At 52.1% G+C, this 15,431-nt stretch overlaps 1 protein-coding gene across 1 annotated transcript in view; it reads right to left on the reverse strand.

The window, feature by feature from the left end:
- The window catches only part of Zcchc24 (zinc finger CCHC-type containing 24), a 51,900-nt gene extending 37,305 nt beyond the window's left edge, over positions 1-14,595 (reverse strand). Inside the window, exons 1-2 of the mRNA XM_028754083.1 lie at positions 14,341-14,595; positions 3,051-3,251 (exon numbers count right to left, since the gene is read on the reverse strand). Of these exons, the coding sequence (XP_028609916.1) occupies positions 3,051-3,251; positions 14,341-14,586 (447 nt within the window). The 5' untranslated portion in view covers positions 14,587-14,595. The remainder of the gene's footprint in view (positions 1-3,050; positions 3,252-14,340) is intronic.
- Positions 14,596-15,431: the final 836 nt, after the last annotated feature.

Here is a 15,431-nt window from a genome sequence, read left to right on the forward strand (position 1 = left end):
CACATATCACACACACATACATGCACATATCTCACACACATATACATACACATATCACATACACATGCATGCACATATCACACACATATTATACACATACACACACACATACACAAAGATGTGAAGCAGAGACAGTGGCACAATTTCCCATTTGGGCAGTGGAAGAAGAAAGATCAAGAGTCCAACAACAGCTAAGGCTGTCTAGCTATGTAAGATCCTGTCTCAAAAGAAAGAAAAAGAAAGAAAGAAAGAAAGAAAGAAAGAAAGAAAGAAAGAAAGAAAGAAAGAAAGAAAGAAAGAAAGAAGGAAGGAAGGAAGGAAGGAAGGAAGGAAGGGAGGGAGGGAGGGAGGAAGGAAGCCAAACCATACAAAAATGAAGGTGCAGCCAGGTATGGCAGCAAATACCCATAACTCAGTACATGGGTGGCCGAGACATGATGATTACAAGTTTGAGGCCAACCTGGACTATATAAAGAGAACATCTCAAAACAAAAACAAATAGACCATAACAATGAGTAAGCATATGGTCAGTGACCCAACCTCAGCCCCCACACTGAGAAACAAGAATAAAGGCCAAGTAAGCCCACCACAGACGGGAACAAGAAAGGCCAGAACGAAAAACCAAAGTCAAGGATTTTCAGGGATATTGTGAGGCCACACCCACAGCAGTACTATCCACAGTAATGAGTAGACGCAGCCTCGCTGTGCACTGAGAAGCCATAAAAGGCATATCAGTTCAGTGGGATACCACCCGGCCTTAAAAAGAAATGACAGCCCATGACATGACATCGATGAGACACGTGATCTTCCTGTCTCAGACTCCGCAGTACAGGGGTGGGTCACCATGTCTCACTTACATATTAATTATTTTGACCTGCTGTATAACATTTCACTTGAAACATGGGTTTATAAAGATTCAGTCGCCCCTAAGAACCCCAGCTGGCTCAGGAGTCAGGTAGTGAGGGTCCAGAGAGCAAAGTGACCCAGCAGCTGCTTGTGGTCAGTGAAGGGTGGACAGCACCCAACCAAATCCCCTCCATCCAGCTCCCAGCAGGGATGGGGGGTGCTCTCTTCATGGTGGTGTCCAAGAGAAGAGACTGCTGTCAGACAGCCTGTAACAAGCATTTTCACCCTGCCAGGCCCTGCCAGGTACGTTTCCTGCCTTAGCTCACTGTATCCAGGTGTTAGTTACAGTCCTCCTTTGCCTTATCCCAACCCTGCCTCTACTACTGAGGCAGGCAGGGAGATTCCGGGCTTCGGGGAGTCCCAGATACCGTCAAGTTTGGGAACAAATCAGAACAGACAGCCTCAGACAGTTCATCTAGGTTGCACGGTGCACAGGTCTCAGATGGGTGTGGCCCAGGTACTCATGAAAGCACCAAGTACCAAGGTCTATAGCTCTCACTTGTCCCGCTGCCAATGGGCCCCTCCTCCCTCATCTGCCATAGAGCTGAGGGACAATGATCAATGTGAAGAGAAGCCGGTGTCAGCGCTGAGCTGGAAACTGAGGGACCCTCTATCCAGTGATCGGAAGACTCTCACCTGCCTGTGTGAAAATCCTGCTTCCTCCCCTAAGCAGCTCAATTTCTGCGTGAGTTTCTCCCTTGCTCAAAGTACTCATCCCAGTCTCCCAGAAGGAGGCTTGCGGGAGCCTGACACACAGGCAGTCACCCGCAGTACATGAAAGGCTGCCAGAGCACATTTGGCACAGGGTCTGTCTCCTCCTCAATGTGACTGGGTCTTGCTTGCCCATTTCCCAAGCTGCCCATGGGTAGGGTAGTTCCTGAGGTATCCTGAACTGCTGCATGTTGGAGCACTTAGCTGGGGAGGAGTGGCCAGCCTCTGAGTCCTTATCTGTTGCCCAATCAGAGAGCCCTGGGGGATGAGGGAAGCTTAACCTCCAGTAAAGTCACAGGATTCCAAGGGCCTCTGGCTCACTGTCCCCATGGAAGTGTGGGGGATGCCATCACTGGTGAGCTCCCACCTTGTAGGGTTCCAGTAGTGGATCACACATGTCACCACAGAGGTGGACCTGGCACGTGGGTATAGGGTGGGCCTAGGGATCTGCTTCTCTACCAAGTTCCCTGGAACTATTAACAGAGCTGTGTCGGGGCTAGATTTGAAGCAGCAAAGACCCAAAGCCTGGCACAGGCCTCCCTGAGAAATGCCTAGGATGCAATGGTGGCAAGCCCATCCCGGCTCCCCACCCAGCTCCACTCTGGTTTCTAACATCCGGAGGGCAATACTACATAGCTCTTCAGAATTGATGGGATTCCATTTCCATTGCGTATATAAAATAAATCCAGCACTACGTTATTAAATTTAAAAAAACGGAAAATGTGAAGACGAAAGTAGGGGAATCACTGATAAGCTCACATCGCACTAAAAAAGATGGCAACTCTCTTCTCTCCCCAGGATCCTGTATCTGTCAGGGAGTCAGTCACCCAGGGAGTGGCACTGGCTTCAGACGCCTTGCTTCATTACAGCAAAGCACAGGGGACAGAATGGGGCTGCCTCCAGCCCCCTGGGGCTGCCCCCAATCCCTCCATCTCCCAGCCCTGCACCCTGAGAGGGATGCCTTTACCTATTCAGGGGCACAAATAGGCAAGGACCCTCATCCTTCCTTGCTCTAGGCAGAGGAGGCAGTGGTGGGTCTGAGGGAGGGGGTGCACATCTGGATTCCTGGCCAGGAGCCCACATTCCTTCCTGGTGAGTGTGAGCAGATGGGGCCTCCAGAGAGTTATGAAGAGGCTGCTGGCTGCCTCCTGCCCCCACTATAACAGGATCCACTCTGCAGGAACACGTGTGGGACCCGAGGGGCCAGACCCTCACGTGAGGGCCTGGTTTAGGTCCAGAATCCCCCGTGCAGATTGTTGAGCAAGCTCCATGGGCCCAAGTGAGATCTGTACCCCTCTACCTCAGAAAGCCTTGTCTTACTTAACAGTACCATGGAAACAGAAGGCCCCAGAGAGAGACCATGGTGCCCATCTACCCAGAGACCCAGCCGGAAAGGAAGCTCGGGAGAGCCCAGTTGGGTTGAGTTGCCTTACCTGAGGGCAATCCTTAATGTAGTGTCCTTTGTTGAAACACAGGTGACACAGGTAGTTCGGAGGAGGCCGCTTGCTGGGCTTGCGGGCTTCGGAGGTGAGTGTCAGGTCTGAGAAATGCTCCGTGAGGGAGCTGAGGCCATCAGCGATGTTGTTGAGGGAGCCGTAGGGTGAACCATTCCTATACACACTGCTGCTCAGCGCCTGTGGGAACAGAGGCTATTCAGGGCTGTGGCAAAGGGGGCTTTCAGTCACCACCCTGCATGGTGACTAAAGCCCGAGTTCAAATCTTAACTCTAGTTGTGGTTTTGGCCTCAGGGCCCTGCCTATTCTGTGGGAACATGAGAGTGATTCCCTAAGGCTTCCATAAGGGTAAAGGGAGGTCATGAGTCTAAAGTTCTTCGTCACGTGTCTGGTCACTAGGACCCCTGGGCACGCGGTGATGATGTTAACAGCTGCGAGTGTTGTTACTATCAATTCTTGACACACTATACCAGATGTGGAGGAGGTTAATACTCTTGACAGAACCTAGAATCACTTAGGAGATAAATCTCTCAGCGTGTCTGTGAGGGCGCTTCTAGACTGGGTTAAGCAACTTGGGGAAAGCTACCCTAACTGTGGGAGGCACCATTCCATGGGCCGGGGTTCTGAACTCAACACAAAGGCAAGTGGGGTTCACAACAGTTTTTACTCCCCTCTCTTTTCCAATTGCACTCACACTGTGGTCATCAGCCCCAGGCTCCTGATGGCACCACCTCCCTGTCTTGATGGACGGTACCCTCTGACAGTGAGCTAAAGTACAGCCTTCCTTCCTTAAGTTGCTTTTATCTGATATTTTGCCACAGAAATGAGAAAAGTGACTAATACAGACGGCCTCATGGGAAGCCACTTGTTGGGTATGGAGAGACTTCAGACACATCTCTGTTGACTCTATTTCCCACCTAGTAAGGAGTCTTGGGGGCTCGCAGTGTGGCTACCATTTTTAAGAACTGGAGGTGGATGCACAGAGAAGCCCAGCCTGCCTGAGCTACCTCTCTGAGAGCTAGAGGGGAGCCGGCTACCTCTCCTACCTCCACATGACAGGAACCAGACACCGCACTGAGCTCCCTAGCAGACACAGCTCAGGCCCTCCTGGTGTACACAGCCTCTGTTTATAGGCATCACAGGCTCTGCGTGGCATGGCACACTGGAATTTGGTAAAGGTGGGGCCTGTGGTGGGGCTGGCAAGGAATGGCCAAGGGCTCCCCTTTCTTAGTGAAGAGCCAAGGCTAGAAAGCAGCAGCTTCTCTGGGAAAGTCAGTAGTGAGCCTGGACACAATGGCTGGAGTCCTCTGAGCTCACTCCAGATGCCCCAGATGGCAGGGATAAGCTCTGGCCCTGGGCTGATGGGGAGATAAGGCACTGCTTCCAGGAGTCCTTAGGCTGATAGAGAAACAAGGTTCCTGGAACCAAGAGCTTAGGCTCCTTTCTAAAGGGCCGGGCAGGAGCCTAGAGTGGAGGCAATCCTCTGTCTCTTCAGTGTGGGGAGGAAAGAGAAAAGAACTGACAGCAGTCTAGGGCATGGGGTACAGCATGCCCAACTCCTACAAGAGTAGCTTCTAATCTCACATTTCCATCTTCAGAAACTGATCACCCAGCTCTGAGAGGACCCAGCCCTCATCTTCCAGATAAGACAGTCCCTTGGACACCTGCTGGGTGACCCTGAAGTGGCCCTTTCCTTCTCTGGGCTCTATCCATCTTACATTCTTTTAACCAGGGCCTGGGTGTGGAAGAACACAGACACAGTACCTGGAGTTGCCCAGGGCTAGCATACAGTTTTCCTGCAGTGCAGGAATCACATGGATCTTTAGCCCTCTGGCGCAACAAGAAACCCAAGACAGAGCACTCCAGGACCAGCCTGCATGTGGGCTGAACCAACTCTAACTAGGGCAAGCTCAGAATGGAGTGGCTCCCTGAGGGCAAAAGCCCCCATCCTGGAGGCAACGAGATTACAGGGTCACTTTCTGAAGTTCAGAAGGACATCCAACAAGGTGACCATGGTGACAGGCCAAACCCTAGGAACAGTGCACTTACTGAGACAGCTGCTTCTCGTCATACCCCCGTGAGTCACTACCCACTACTTCACACATGAAATGAGTATTCAAAACTTGCACTGAATGACTTGGAAACTAGCAACAAAAAAAAAAAAAACCAGTTTTCTGGGCTCCACCTCAGGGTCAACACAACAGTGGCTTGGGACCAAGAGCATATTTTTGTGTGTGATCAAATATCTATAATGACAGATACCAGTTTAATGACTTTAAAGTGTTCAGTTCCATGACGCTGAGCATATCCTCACTAAGACACAGCAGACACCACCACCTACCTCCAGAGTCCTCCACCGCCCCAAACCCAAACTCTGAACCCACCGGACAGTCATTCCTGACAGGAATCTGCTTTGCCATTCCCGCCCCACTCCCACCCTGGAAAATTTGGGCAGCAGCAGCTGCTTTACTGGCCTCAGAGCACCAACTCCTGGGTCATTCTACGTCTTGACTGGGAGACCTGTCCTGTGCCAGAAAGCCACTGGCTCCATCATCCCTAACTGGCCTGACTGAGGGCGACACAGCCCTGGCCTCTTAGAGAGAAGTTTATCCAAACAAGAAATCTGAAGCTCCAAACCCCGTGACTCATGCTCGCGGCTGGGAAATGCAATTTCACAAAATAACAACCCTCTTCTCTTCCCCCCTCTTCCTTTCTTTCATTTTTGCTGGATAGGATTTAAACAAGTCCACAGCCTTCAAGACTGTTTTAAGAGGAAGGGGAAGTTTGGTGGATGCCAAAGCTACACACTAATTACACCCTAAATAGTTCTCCCCAGGGTTGTGGCCATACTCCTAGACTCACGACAGACCCTCAGGCATCCTCAAACAGCCAAAGGCCTCCCACCCCCTCCTTGGCAGCTCATTACTCCCAGATGCCACCAAGGGTCACAGATAAGGCTTCCCTAATAGATCCATGGACAGAGGAAGGCTAATGTACCCCTCCCAGAATCCTGGCCTCCACTGTCCCAAAGTCTGTCTTCGTAACTGCTGCAGCTTTCTACCTCGAGCACCAGCCCAAGACAAACACCACTCAGAACTAAGAATCTAAGAGGACTCCGACGGTTCAACCGCATTCCCATGCTATTAGTAGAGAAACCGAGGTTCTGAGAGCTGCAGAGGCTCAGACCCAGTAGGAACGGAGAGCCAAGAGTCCAACTTGCCTGGTCAGGGCGGGCTGGGCAGGTCAGAAAGCCATTTCCTCTGCAAAGCCATATTTGAGCACGGGCCACAGAGGTGAAAGGTAAGTCCTGGCTGTTTTCTAGCCTGCAGGGGCTGGGCAGAGTGCAAGTTGGGCCTTCTCTCTTAGAACAGATGGGAGATAAGGCAAACTTGATTGTCCCTGCAGGTACGCCATTGCTGAATTCTGACACTCGGATTCTGTAAGGTACCCTAGTCCGGGCATATAAAGGGTAATCAGCAATCTACTACCCTGCAGGGCCAGCAAGCAGAACAGAGATGCATGCATTCTGAAGGCCCTGCTCTCCAAGGAAGAGCAGCATCACTATGTGATGGATGTAAACCTCCAGACTACACCACATCCTGTATCAAAGATCCCAGAAGCTCATAGGAAACATGGGATCCTTCTAACACATGTGGGGAGACATAGCATCAGACTCATGGTTGTTGCTGGAATCTTCTCCATGGTTCTTGAGGGTCTGACTGGAAAAAGTAGATTAGAAGACTCTGGTTTTCTCTGACCACTAGTTGTTCTTGTACACTCTACAGAATCTTTTCTTTTTCTTCGTTCCCCTTGACTGCTAAGACACCATGTATCTAAGCACCGATCTCATTTTTGTAGAACTGGAAACTAAGACTCAAAAAGACTTAGTAATTTGCCCAAGGCAACAAAGTCAAAATGTGTTGACCACTTATATTTCACCCACACACAGCCTCTAAGGTCCAGCTCCACCTATTAAAAAAAAAAAAAAGACCCAGAGGACGACATCAGGTGTGACATCATATGTAAAGCCCCTTGGTGCTAAGGAAGATGTGCTTCCAGCTTCTTTGCTCTCTGTGAAGGGCTGGAATCTGGGGAAGGCAGTTCTGCTGTGGACTCTGAAGGGCAGAGGCATAGGGTAGCAAGGCTGTGTCCCACTCTCCCCAGAAAAGCCTGCCCAGCTAGACTCTCCTGCAGGGCTATCACAAGGTACCACAGGCAAGAGAGGAACTGCAGGCACTGTGCCAGTGGGCACACTTCTGAGAGTGGCACAGACGGAGTGGAAGTCTGAACCATAAAGACCGTTCAGGCAGGACTAGCAGGGTAGCATGTGGAAATGAGACAGCCTCTGCCAGGAACGACTCGGCCATGGGCAAGGACAATGGCGAGGGTGATGCTCAGGGCCAGGCCAGGTCCTCAGGGAGATCAGGCAGACACAGATGCTCTATGTCCTGCTCTCTAACCCAAGACAGTATTAGAGGAAAGAGCTTGATTCTAGCCCCAAGTGCTATGGGGTTCCTTTCATCAGCCACACAGCTATCTTCTTATCTCCTAAACCCACCCAACCCCTCACCTCTTCACCCAACACACACACACACACACACACACACACACACACACACACACACACCAATAAGAAACCATTCACATCACCAGTGACCACACCCCTTCTTCCAAGAGATCCGTACCTCTGTCCCTGGGGCCCACCTAGAATGGCACACGTATTCACCCTCTGCACACAGACAAGAGGGTGCACACTGGGTTGGTGTGTAGGAGATAGTACACGCAGGTAAGAAGTGGGCCACAGGAAAACGAAGCACACCATAACTGAGGGCTTCCCTGTCACACCCAGTTCTGCCCATGTTCCTGTTTCCAGGGCCAGGAACACATGGACTTGCTAAGACAGATCATGACCTTTTGCCAGTAGGAATATTGCTCACACTTCACATAGAAAATAGTTCTCCCTCCAAAGCTGATGGTCAATGAAAGATCCTAGACTAACCAATGGTCATGTCTAGTTATTTTAGATAAAGGAAGTGGGCAGAGAGAAATGGGGACCAGGGATTGGGAGAGTAGACAGTCTAGCCTAGCAGACCTAGAGCCAAGGGAAGACCATCTCCACCTCGGTTTCTTGGCCCCCAACCCAGGGTCACCACTCACTTGGTGGTGCTCATGGGTCATGGCTCCTTGCTGGCTTCCCAGCTAGCACAGGAGTACTGGGGACCCGGTGCCTTACACTTGTGAAACACACTTGTCAAGCAAAAACAGAAAGCATGAATTTGAAAAACCAAGGGCTGGGCAGGGCTGTAGCATTAGCCAGTCCAGGGTACACTGGAGGTCATATCCTCTATAGAAGAAGCCTAGAGCTTGGATCCACCGTGAAGTGAGAGTGTTCACACATTGTGAAGTCATGGGCAGACATGTGTGTTTGTGCCGTGTATACTGGGCTCACACCAGGGACTCCAAATGCCTTAAGATTCTTAAAGGTGTTCATGACCAAACAAGGTGAGGACCAATTGCACATTTAAGCCACTACCAGGACATAGCTAGGGGATAGGGCCTCGCCATCTCCCAAGCCTGCCCCTTGCAATTAATCTAGCTACTAATAAACACTCATTCCTTGAGATAACCCAGGAGGCTGAGACAAGGGTGACCATCTACTTCCTCACAGAGCTGAAGTCAGAAGAGAGAGCAGGTTTCAAGCCATCTGTCCTACCCCCTCCCACCTAGTAGAATGAGGTGAACACCCAGTGTGGCTCAATTACTGACTGGGCACCAAAGGTAGGATTCCTACTCCCAAGTCCAACACCAGAGCTATGGAGAGACACCACCATTGCATAGTGCATGGTAGCCCAGCTGCCAAGCCTGCCACCTGCCCTGAAGCATTACACCTTGGCTACCACAGTCCATGTCGCTGGAGCAGCTGGAGAGAGGACTAGTCCTTAAAGCAGCCACCTCATGACTCCGAGAAGAGACATCCATTTGTACTATAAGGAAACACCTTGGAATCTGTCCATCAGGATGAGCCTGGAAATATCATAGGTAGATCCAACAGCAAGTATAAAGGCTTGGACACATGAGACGGCTGGGTGCTTCCAGAAATTACAAGTTAACCAGTGTGTAGCCAGAGGAGAACTGAGCTACAGGAGATATATTAACACACACACACAGAGAGAGAGAGAGAAAGAGAGAGAGAGAGAGAGAGAGAGAGAGAGAGAGAGAGAGAGAGAGAGATCATAGACAGAAGCAACAAATCCAATGGCACATGCTTGGTTCTGTCCCTAGGTCTCTGAATGCAACCTCTTCTTCTGGACAACAGAGCAACTGCCCCAGGCAGGGACATAGGCATAAAATAGAAATTATGGTTTTTCTCTTCTGTTTCTCCTAAACCAGGCCAATCAGAGAAGGAACATATTAAGAAACCCAGTACCTACACAAGAGCCCATGACTCTTCAAAAGAGTTGGTGTTCAGGCCTGAGGATGTGGCTCTTGGTAGGGTATTTACATAGCATATAGGAAGCTATGGATTTAATAGCCAGCACCACCTAAACAGGACATGATGGCATAGCCTTGTCGTCCCAGTACTTGTGGAGGCAGGGAGATCAGAAGTTCAAGGTCATCCTTAGCTACAGAGCACGTCTGAGGCCAACCTGGTCTATATGAGACTCTGTCTTAAAAAAAAAAAAAAAAAAAAAAGATTTGGATCCAGACAAACCATCAGAGGCACCGTGGTTTGATAGGAAGTCCCAGGATTTGATATACACAGGAGCCCAAGGAAGATGCAAGTAGGAGCTAGCCTGGAGACCAGCTATAACACAGGCTACAGAGACAGCTCCAGGCTGGGATGCAGAATTGATTTAGATCTAGCTCTGTTGATAGCTTGAGTCAACCAGGCCTCTGCTTTGCTCTCTAGATAATGGAAACCACAAGAAACTGTATTCTAGAGCCTTGCTGTTCATGGTCCCATTGGAGATGGTGGCTCATGCTGTTATTCCAAGCACTTGGGAGGCTAAAGCAGAAATATTGTCCTGGGTTCAAGGTCAACCTGGGCTAGGGCGAGGTCCTTCCTCAGAAAACAAAACAGGGCAGCTTGCTGCTTACTACTCCCTACTTAGCCCACCTTGGGTTTCTGTTGCCACTGATCATTTATTACTGAAGCCCTTGCCCTCCCTACACCTGATTTATATGGTCCAAGGCTTGGCCTCCCTCTGAGCCCAGACCTACCTACGCAGTCAACTTCACAGAGCAGAGTTTAGCTGCCTGTGACAACCCCTCCCAAGTGTCAGCCTCCTTGCTATTCAGCATCCCAAGGGGAGGGGTCAGATATTTGGGGACTTTTCCCTAGTCATACCTCTGGGACATTCCTCGCAGGTTCGAGCTGCCTGCCTCCCACCTCAAGCAGGCCACAGAGGCTATGGGAGCAGGTTAGCCCCCCACTAGGGAGGAGAGTGACTTTGCTCCACACTGCGGTCTACACTGAGGAGCCTCTGGATACCTGCTGCAGGCACAGGTGGCATTTCATCCAAACTCCCTACAACTGTCTAGGCTGGGGACTTTAGTTTGTTTGTTTTCGTGTTTGCAGTTATTTATTTAGCTGTGTGTGTTTATGGCTTCACACCGCAGCGCAGCATGCATACAGAGGTCAGAGGACAACTTGCAGGAGTTGGTTCCCTCCTTCTGCCATGCGTAACCCAGGGGTTAAACTAAGGTTGTCAGGCTTGGTGGCAGGAGCTTTTACCCACCCATCCCTCCCCCCAGCCCTATGTTGTTTTTTGAGCCCAGGCTGGCCCTGTTGAACTCATGGTAATCCTCCTATGCTAGGAATACAGATACAAGCCACTTCTTCCATCTGGAATCTTGTACAAGGCCTTCCTTTTTTTTTTTTTCTCCTATGTGTTCTCCTTGCTGGAAGAACACTGGCCCGTCTCTCCTGAGCCAAAATCATCCTCTGGTTGAATTAAGTCTAGGAGATGTTGGGGCTGAAGACTTGATAACACAGTTTGAATGACAGGACTTCTCTGAGCCTTTACCATGCTGGCGAGCACTGTGTGAGTGAAGGGATGATGGTGAGTATGCTGTGCTTCCCAGGCTTATTTGTGCCCTCATTTCTCCCAGCAGGCACAAAGGAGGGGTGGTCATTCCACGGTGGAGCCGCACTTCCCAGCTACATCTATTCTCAGAGAAAAAGGGAAACTTGTCCTAAGAATCTGAATTGAATGACATGGGGCAGCCTCATTTCCCTGCTGTGTCAGAGTGGGATAAAAAAGCCTGCCAGGACCGGCTCTGAGAACTCCTCCAAAGGTCCAAGAGGTAATGCTTAACTCTACTTTTGCAGAAGTGGAACTTGTGGTGTCTACACTACTGGGAATTTAAATTCCAAACAGAATTTGGCAAGGAAGATCCACGCAGTCCACTCTCCACCCCCCCTCCTAAGCCCCACCTCCTGTAGCACCTGGAGAGAGGGGCTCAGCCAAGGAGTCTCTCTGTCTGTCTCTCTCTCTCTCTCTCTCTCTCTCTCTCTCTCTCTCTCTCTCTGAAGACATCCAGCTGTGACCACAGATGCCATTTCTGAAAGAGTTTACCAGACCTCATTTCAGAACCCAGAAGGGTTTTAACACACTTCCACCTGAAGGCTATCTCCTGGAACCTGGCCTGCACTTGTATGTAAACTTCTTCCTCTCTGTTCCCAGGGCCAGAGGGTTACTCAGGACCCTTGGCTTATCTTCAGCTCCCAGGGCTGAGGTTCCAGGGGCACAATAGGCTTCTGTGGCCCCGTGTCCTCACCTCCCCCAATGCCAGCTGCATTCATGGTGTTTTGCTATTGTGGAGGGAGCAGCCTGGGGGCGGTGCAGGAGGGGGTGGGCTCTTGGCACAGGGGCTGGTGCAGACAGGCTATGGTCAGCGGTCAGCATGCAAGTCACATCCACAGGCACCGCCACCAGGCCTGCCAGGCTTTGAACAGAATGGCAATGCTTGTGGACAGACCCTAGGTCCCTTCCTAAAGTTACTTCTTGTGACAAAGAACTTGTTGCCTTTGCACCCAGCATTGACTGGGTGTTGGGGGGGTGGTCTCACCTTCTCAGCCCTATCAGGACACCAACAAAGCCCCAAGAACACAACTAGGGGGTTGAGAGAGTTTAAGAAGCCAAGGGCTAGGAGGTGAGGATGAGAAAGCCAGAACCCAAGAGAGGCTTCTGGAAGTCAACAGGCTCAACTCTCCAGCCCTCCATGGAAGCCTTTAAAGTGTGAAAAGTCCCTCTGATCTCCACCCCAGGCTGCCTATGGGCAGATACTTGTTTATGTATACCTCCAACCTTTAACATACCCACCCCCTGGGCGACAACCAAGATTCAATCTACTCAAGGGAAAGCTGAGGTCCAGAGAGACAAGCTCCTTTCACCCACTATTGCTCCAGCTCCTCCCACACTGGGCCACTTCCTAGGGGGAAACTGAGGAACACAGCAATGAAGTGGTAAGAGGTAGGTCTCACTGAACCACAGCTGGGGTCCTGGAGGCTTGAAATTTCCAAAAATGGGATCTCTGATGGGTACCCCAACAGAAACCATGTGGGAGCTGAGGAAGTCTAGTAAAAGCTCGTTAGGGACCCTGCTGGGTCATGAGACCTCTGGGTCATGGTCATCTTCTCCCTAGATGAAAGATGCTCCCTTGAGTGCAACTCTATCCAAGTATGAGTCATGATAGCACCCCATCATTCACCTTCCATTCATACACATATTGTTTATGCTCCCTCTGGCCCCCAGCTCCAGGCTCCTCATCCCTGTCCTTGTGTAGAACTCAACAAATATTTGCTAAGAGAATTAATAATGGAAAAGACCCAGCCAATAAAGAAATACTCCACAAACAGTTCTCCAAAGTCACTGGTCACCTAAAGCCAGCTCCCCAATAGACAACAAATTGTCACAAGAAAGGAAGATCCCAGCCAGGAACCATTCCTCAGGGCAGAAAGCATGTGTTATGGTTTATAGCATACAAATGCTCTCCCCCGGGCTCTTCAGGCACCTTTCCAGTCTTGCCCCTATACCCAGCCCTCGGGCATCTCTTCTATTCCACAGGGCAGCCTCAGAGGTGTTGGCCTTTCACCAGTGTTTCACATGTCTGTGAGTCCTCCCATAAACCATGGCAGTGTTGAACACATACCTGAGATCAGACAGGGTGACCTCCTGGCAACACATCTCAACCCCAGCACATCTCAGCATATACAGGCCTTACTCCCAGTCACCTCTGGGTCAGAGGTGAAAGTGATTCCCGTGTGCGTCCATCTACCTGCTGCACCTTTTAGCAGAGGGAAACCAAACGGGGGCAAGGGAAAGGCACAGAGGGTATCAGCAATTTCCAAAATGGAGTAAACGGGGTGCGAGGTGCAGTTGGTAGGTGGATTCTGGGAAGGCTCTGGATAAGACCTACAAAGGGGGCTGGGAGGTCACGGCCACCTGTGTATTTATCTAGCTAGGAACATGCACTGTCCAGTAGACTTTGTAACCGAATCCATTGAACAAACAGCCTTTGCAACACATCCCAGGTTTTGGGAGAAGGCACTAGGCAGCTGGAGCCCTCCCATCGCCACAGCCTAACCCCCCCCCCCCCCAAGGATTTCCCTTTCATTTCCTTCCAGCCTGGGAAGGCAGGGGACAGAACAGTCGGCTAGGTCAAGCCCTCAAAAACCACTTCCTATGTGCCTGGGGGAGGGCAAGCAGCTGCAGGGTGGATCTAGGGGTTCCCAAGTGGTGGGAACAAGAGAAAAAGCCCCTGGAAGAGCAACTGCTTTCCAGGGAGCCCTCCAGGTTAAGAACTATGGAGGTCGGGGAAAGAATTCTTTTAGGCCCTTACAGAGGAGTTCAGAGCAAGCTCTGCAACCCTCTGTCCCAGCGGATGGAAGCCAGAAAAGTTGATAGGGTTGGGTGAAGGAAAGACTAGAAAGGGGCTCCCCGCCCTAGCCGCACCCCGGCAGTCTGAAGAGAATCCGGAGACACCCCTGAGCCTGCTTACTAGGAGCAGGACTCCAAACTCGGAGAGGGGGCGGGAGGGCCCTGCCCAGGCCTGAGCTGCTCCGGGCAGCTCTGCCGAGAGGTGACGCGCTCCCGGTGCCCCAGGGACTTCGGGCGGCAAATTTGGCAGAGCTGATCGAAGCCAAGCCAAGCCAAGCCGAGCCGGGCAATGTGGGGCCGGCCTGGGCCATGCCAGGAAGAGTAGAACAGATAGAAGAGGGGCCTGAAGTAGTGAGCGCGGGGCTGGCGCGCGCTGGGGCACCCACCTCTCCGCGCTGCAGCTGGAAGACGCTGTTAAGATAGCTGGAGTGCAGGGGAGAACCCAGCTGCTCCGGGCGGCCCTTGCCGAAGGCCAGCTCCGGGGGTGCGGCGCGGGCGGGCGGCTCGGGCCGGAAGGCATCGAAGGCACTAGCCTGGTGTGTGTCCTGAAGCGACAGGTAGACCCAGTTGAGTAGCTGGGCTGGCTGGTACACCGAGGCGGCGCTCGTGTCGATGGCAGACAGCAGGCTCATTTTGCCGTGGCGGTGCCGGCCCCTCCCCGGCCGCCCGCTCGCGCCCCCCTCCCGGCGGAGGGGCGGGCACCGGGGAGCCTGTGCCCACTGCCAGCCGCCCCGGCCCCGACGGCTATCCGCCCCGCGTCCCGTGTCCCGCGCCCCGCGCGTTGCCCGCAGCCGCCGCCGCCGCTGCCGCCTCCCCGAACTGCAGCAGTGGGCGCGCACGGGCGGAGGAAGGAGGCAGAGAAAGTTGGGCAGGAAACTTTTGGCCCCGCCCCGCTCCGCCCGCTGCCAGCCCCGCCCCGCCCTGGGATCCGCTATCTGCCTCTGCGCTGACCCCTCCGGGGACCGCTCCTAGGGTGGGGTCCACAGAGACCCCGCCCCACCCCGAACGGTTCGGCCCCATCTTCGCACCCTCATTGGTTGGCTCATTGAATATGGATGTGGAGGAGGAGCAAGACAAAAAGGAAGGCGGGTCCGCACATGTAGCGCCCCTGTCGACCCCCACACCAGGAGCGGCCCCTCCCGAATCCTCCCCCCACCCCCTCTACCCCGGGTCAGCTCTGCTCCCCAGCCTGGAGCTCAGAATCAATTGGGCCCAAACAGTTGGCTCTACTGTAGGTTGGTTCGCATCACTTCCCAGGCGCTCTCTAGTTCAGTTTTTTTTTTTTTCACCTTTTCCTTCTCCCAGTCCCTCCACTAGCTGTTGGTCGGATTGTGTTTCTGTGACTGTGACTGTCTCGATGTTCTCTAACGACTCTTTAAACGTATCTCGTTTGAAGTTTCCTTCTGTCTCTCTCGCCTCCCTCAAACACACACACACACACACACACACACACACACACACACACACACACACACAC

Source organism: Grammomys surdaster, unplaced genomic scaffold, assembly GCF_004785775.1.
Source record: "Grammomys surdaster isolate TR1022 unplaced genomic scaffold, NIH_TR_1.0 125979, whole genome shotgun sequence".
Lineage (NCBI taxonomy): Eukaryota > Metazoa > Chordata > Mammalia > Rodentia > Muridae > Grammomys > Grammomys surdaster.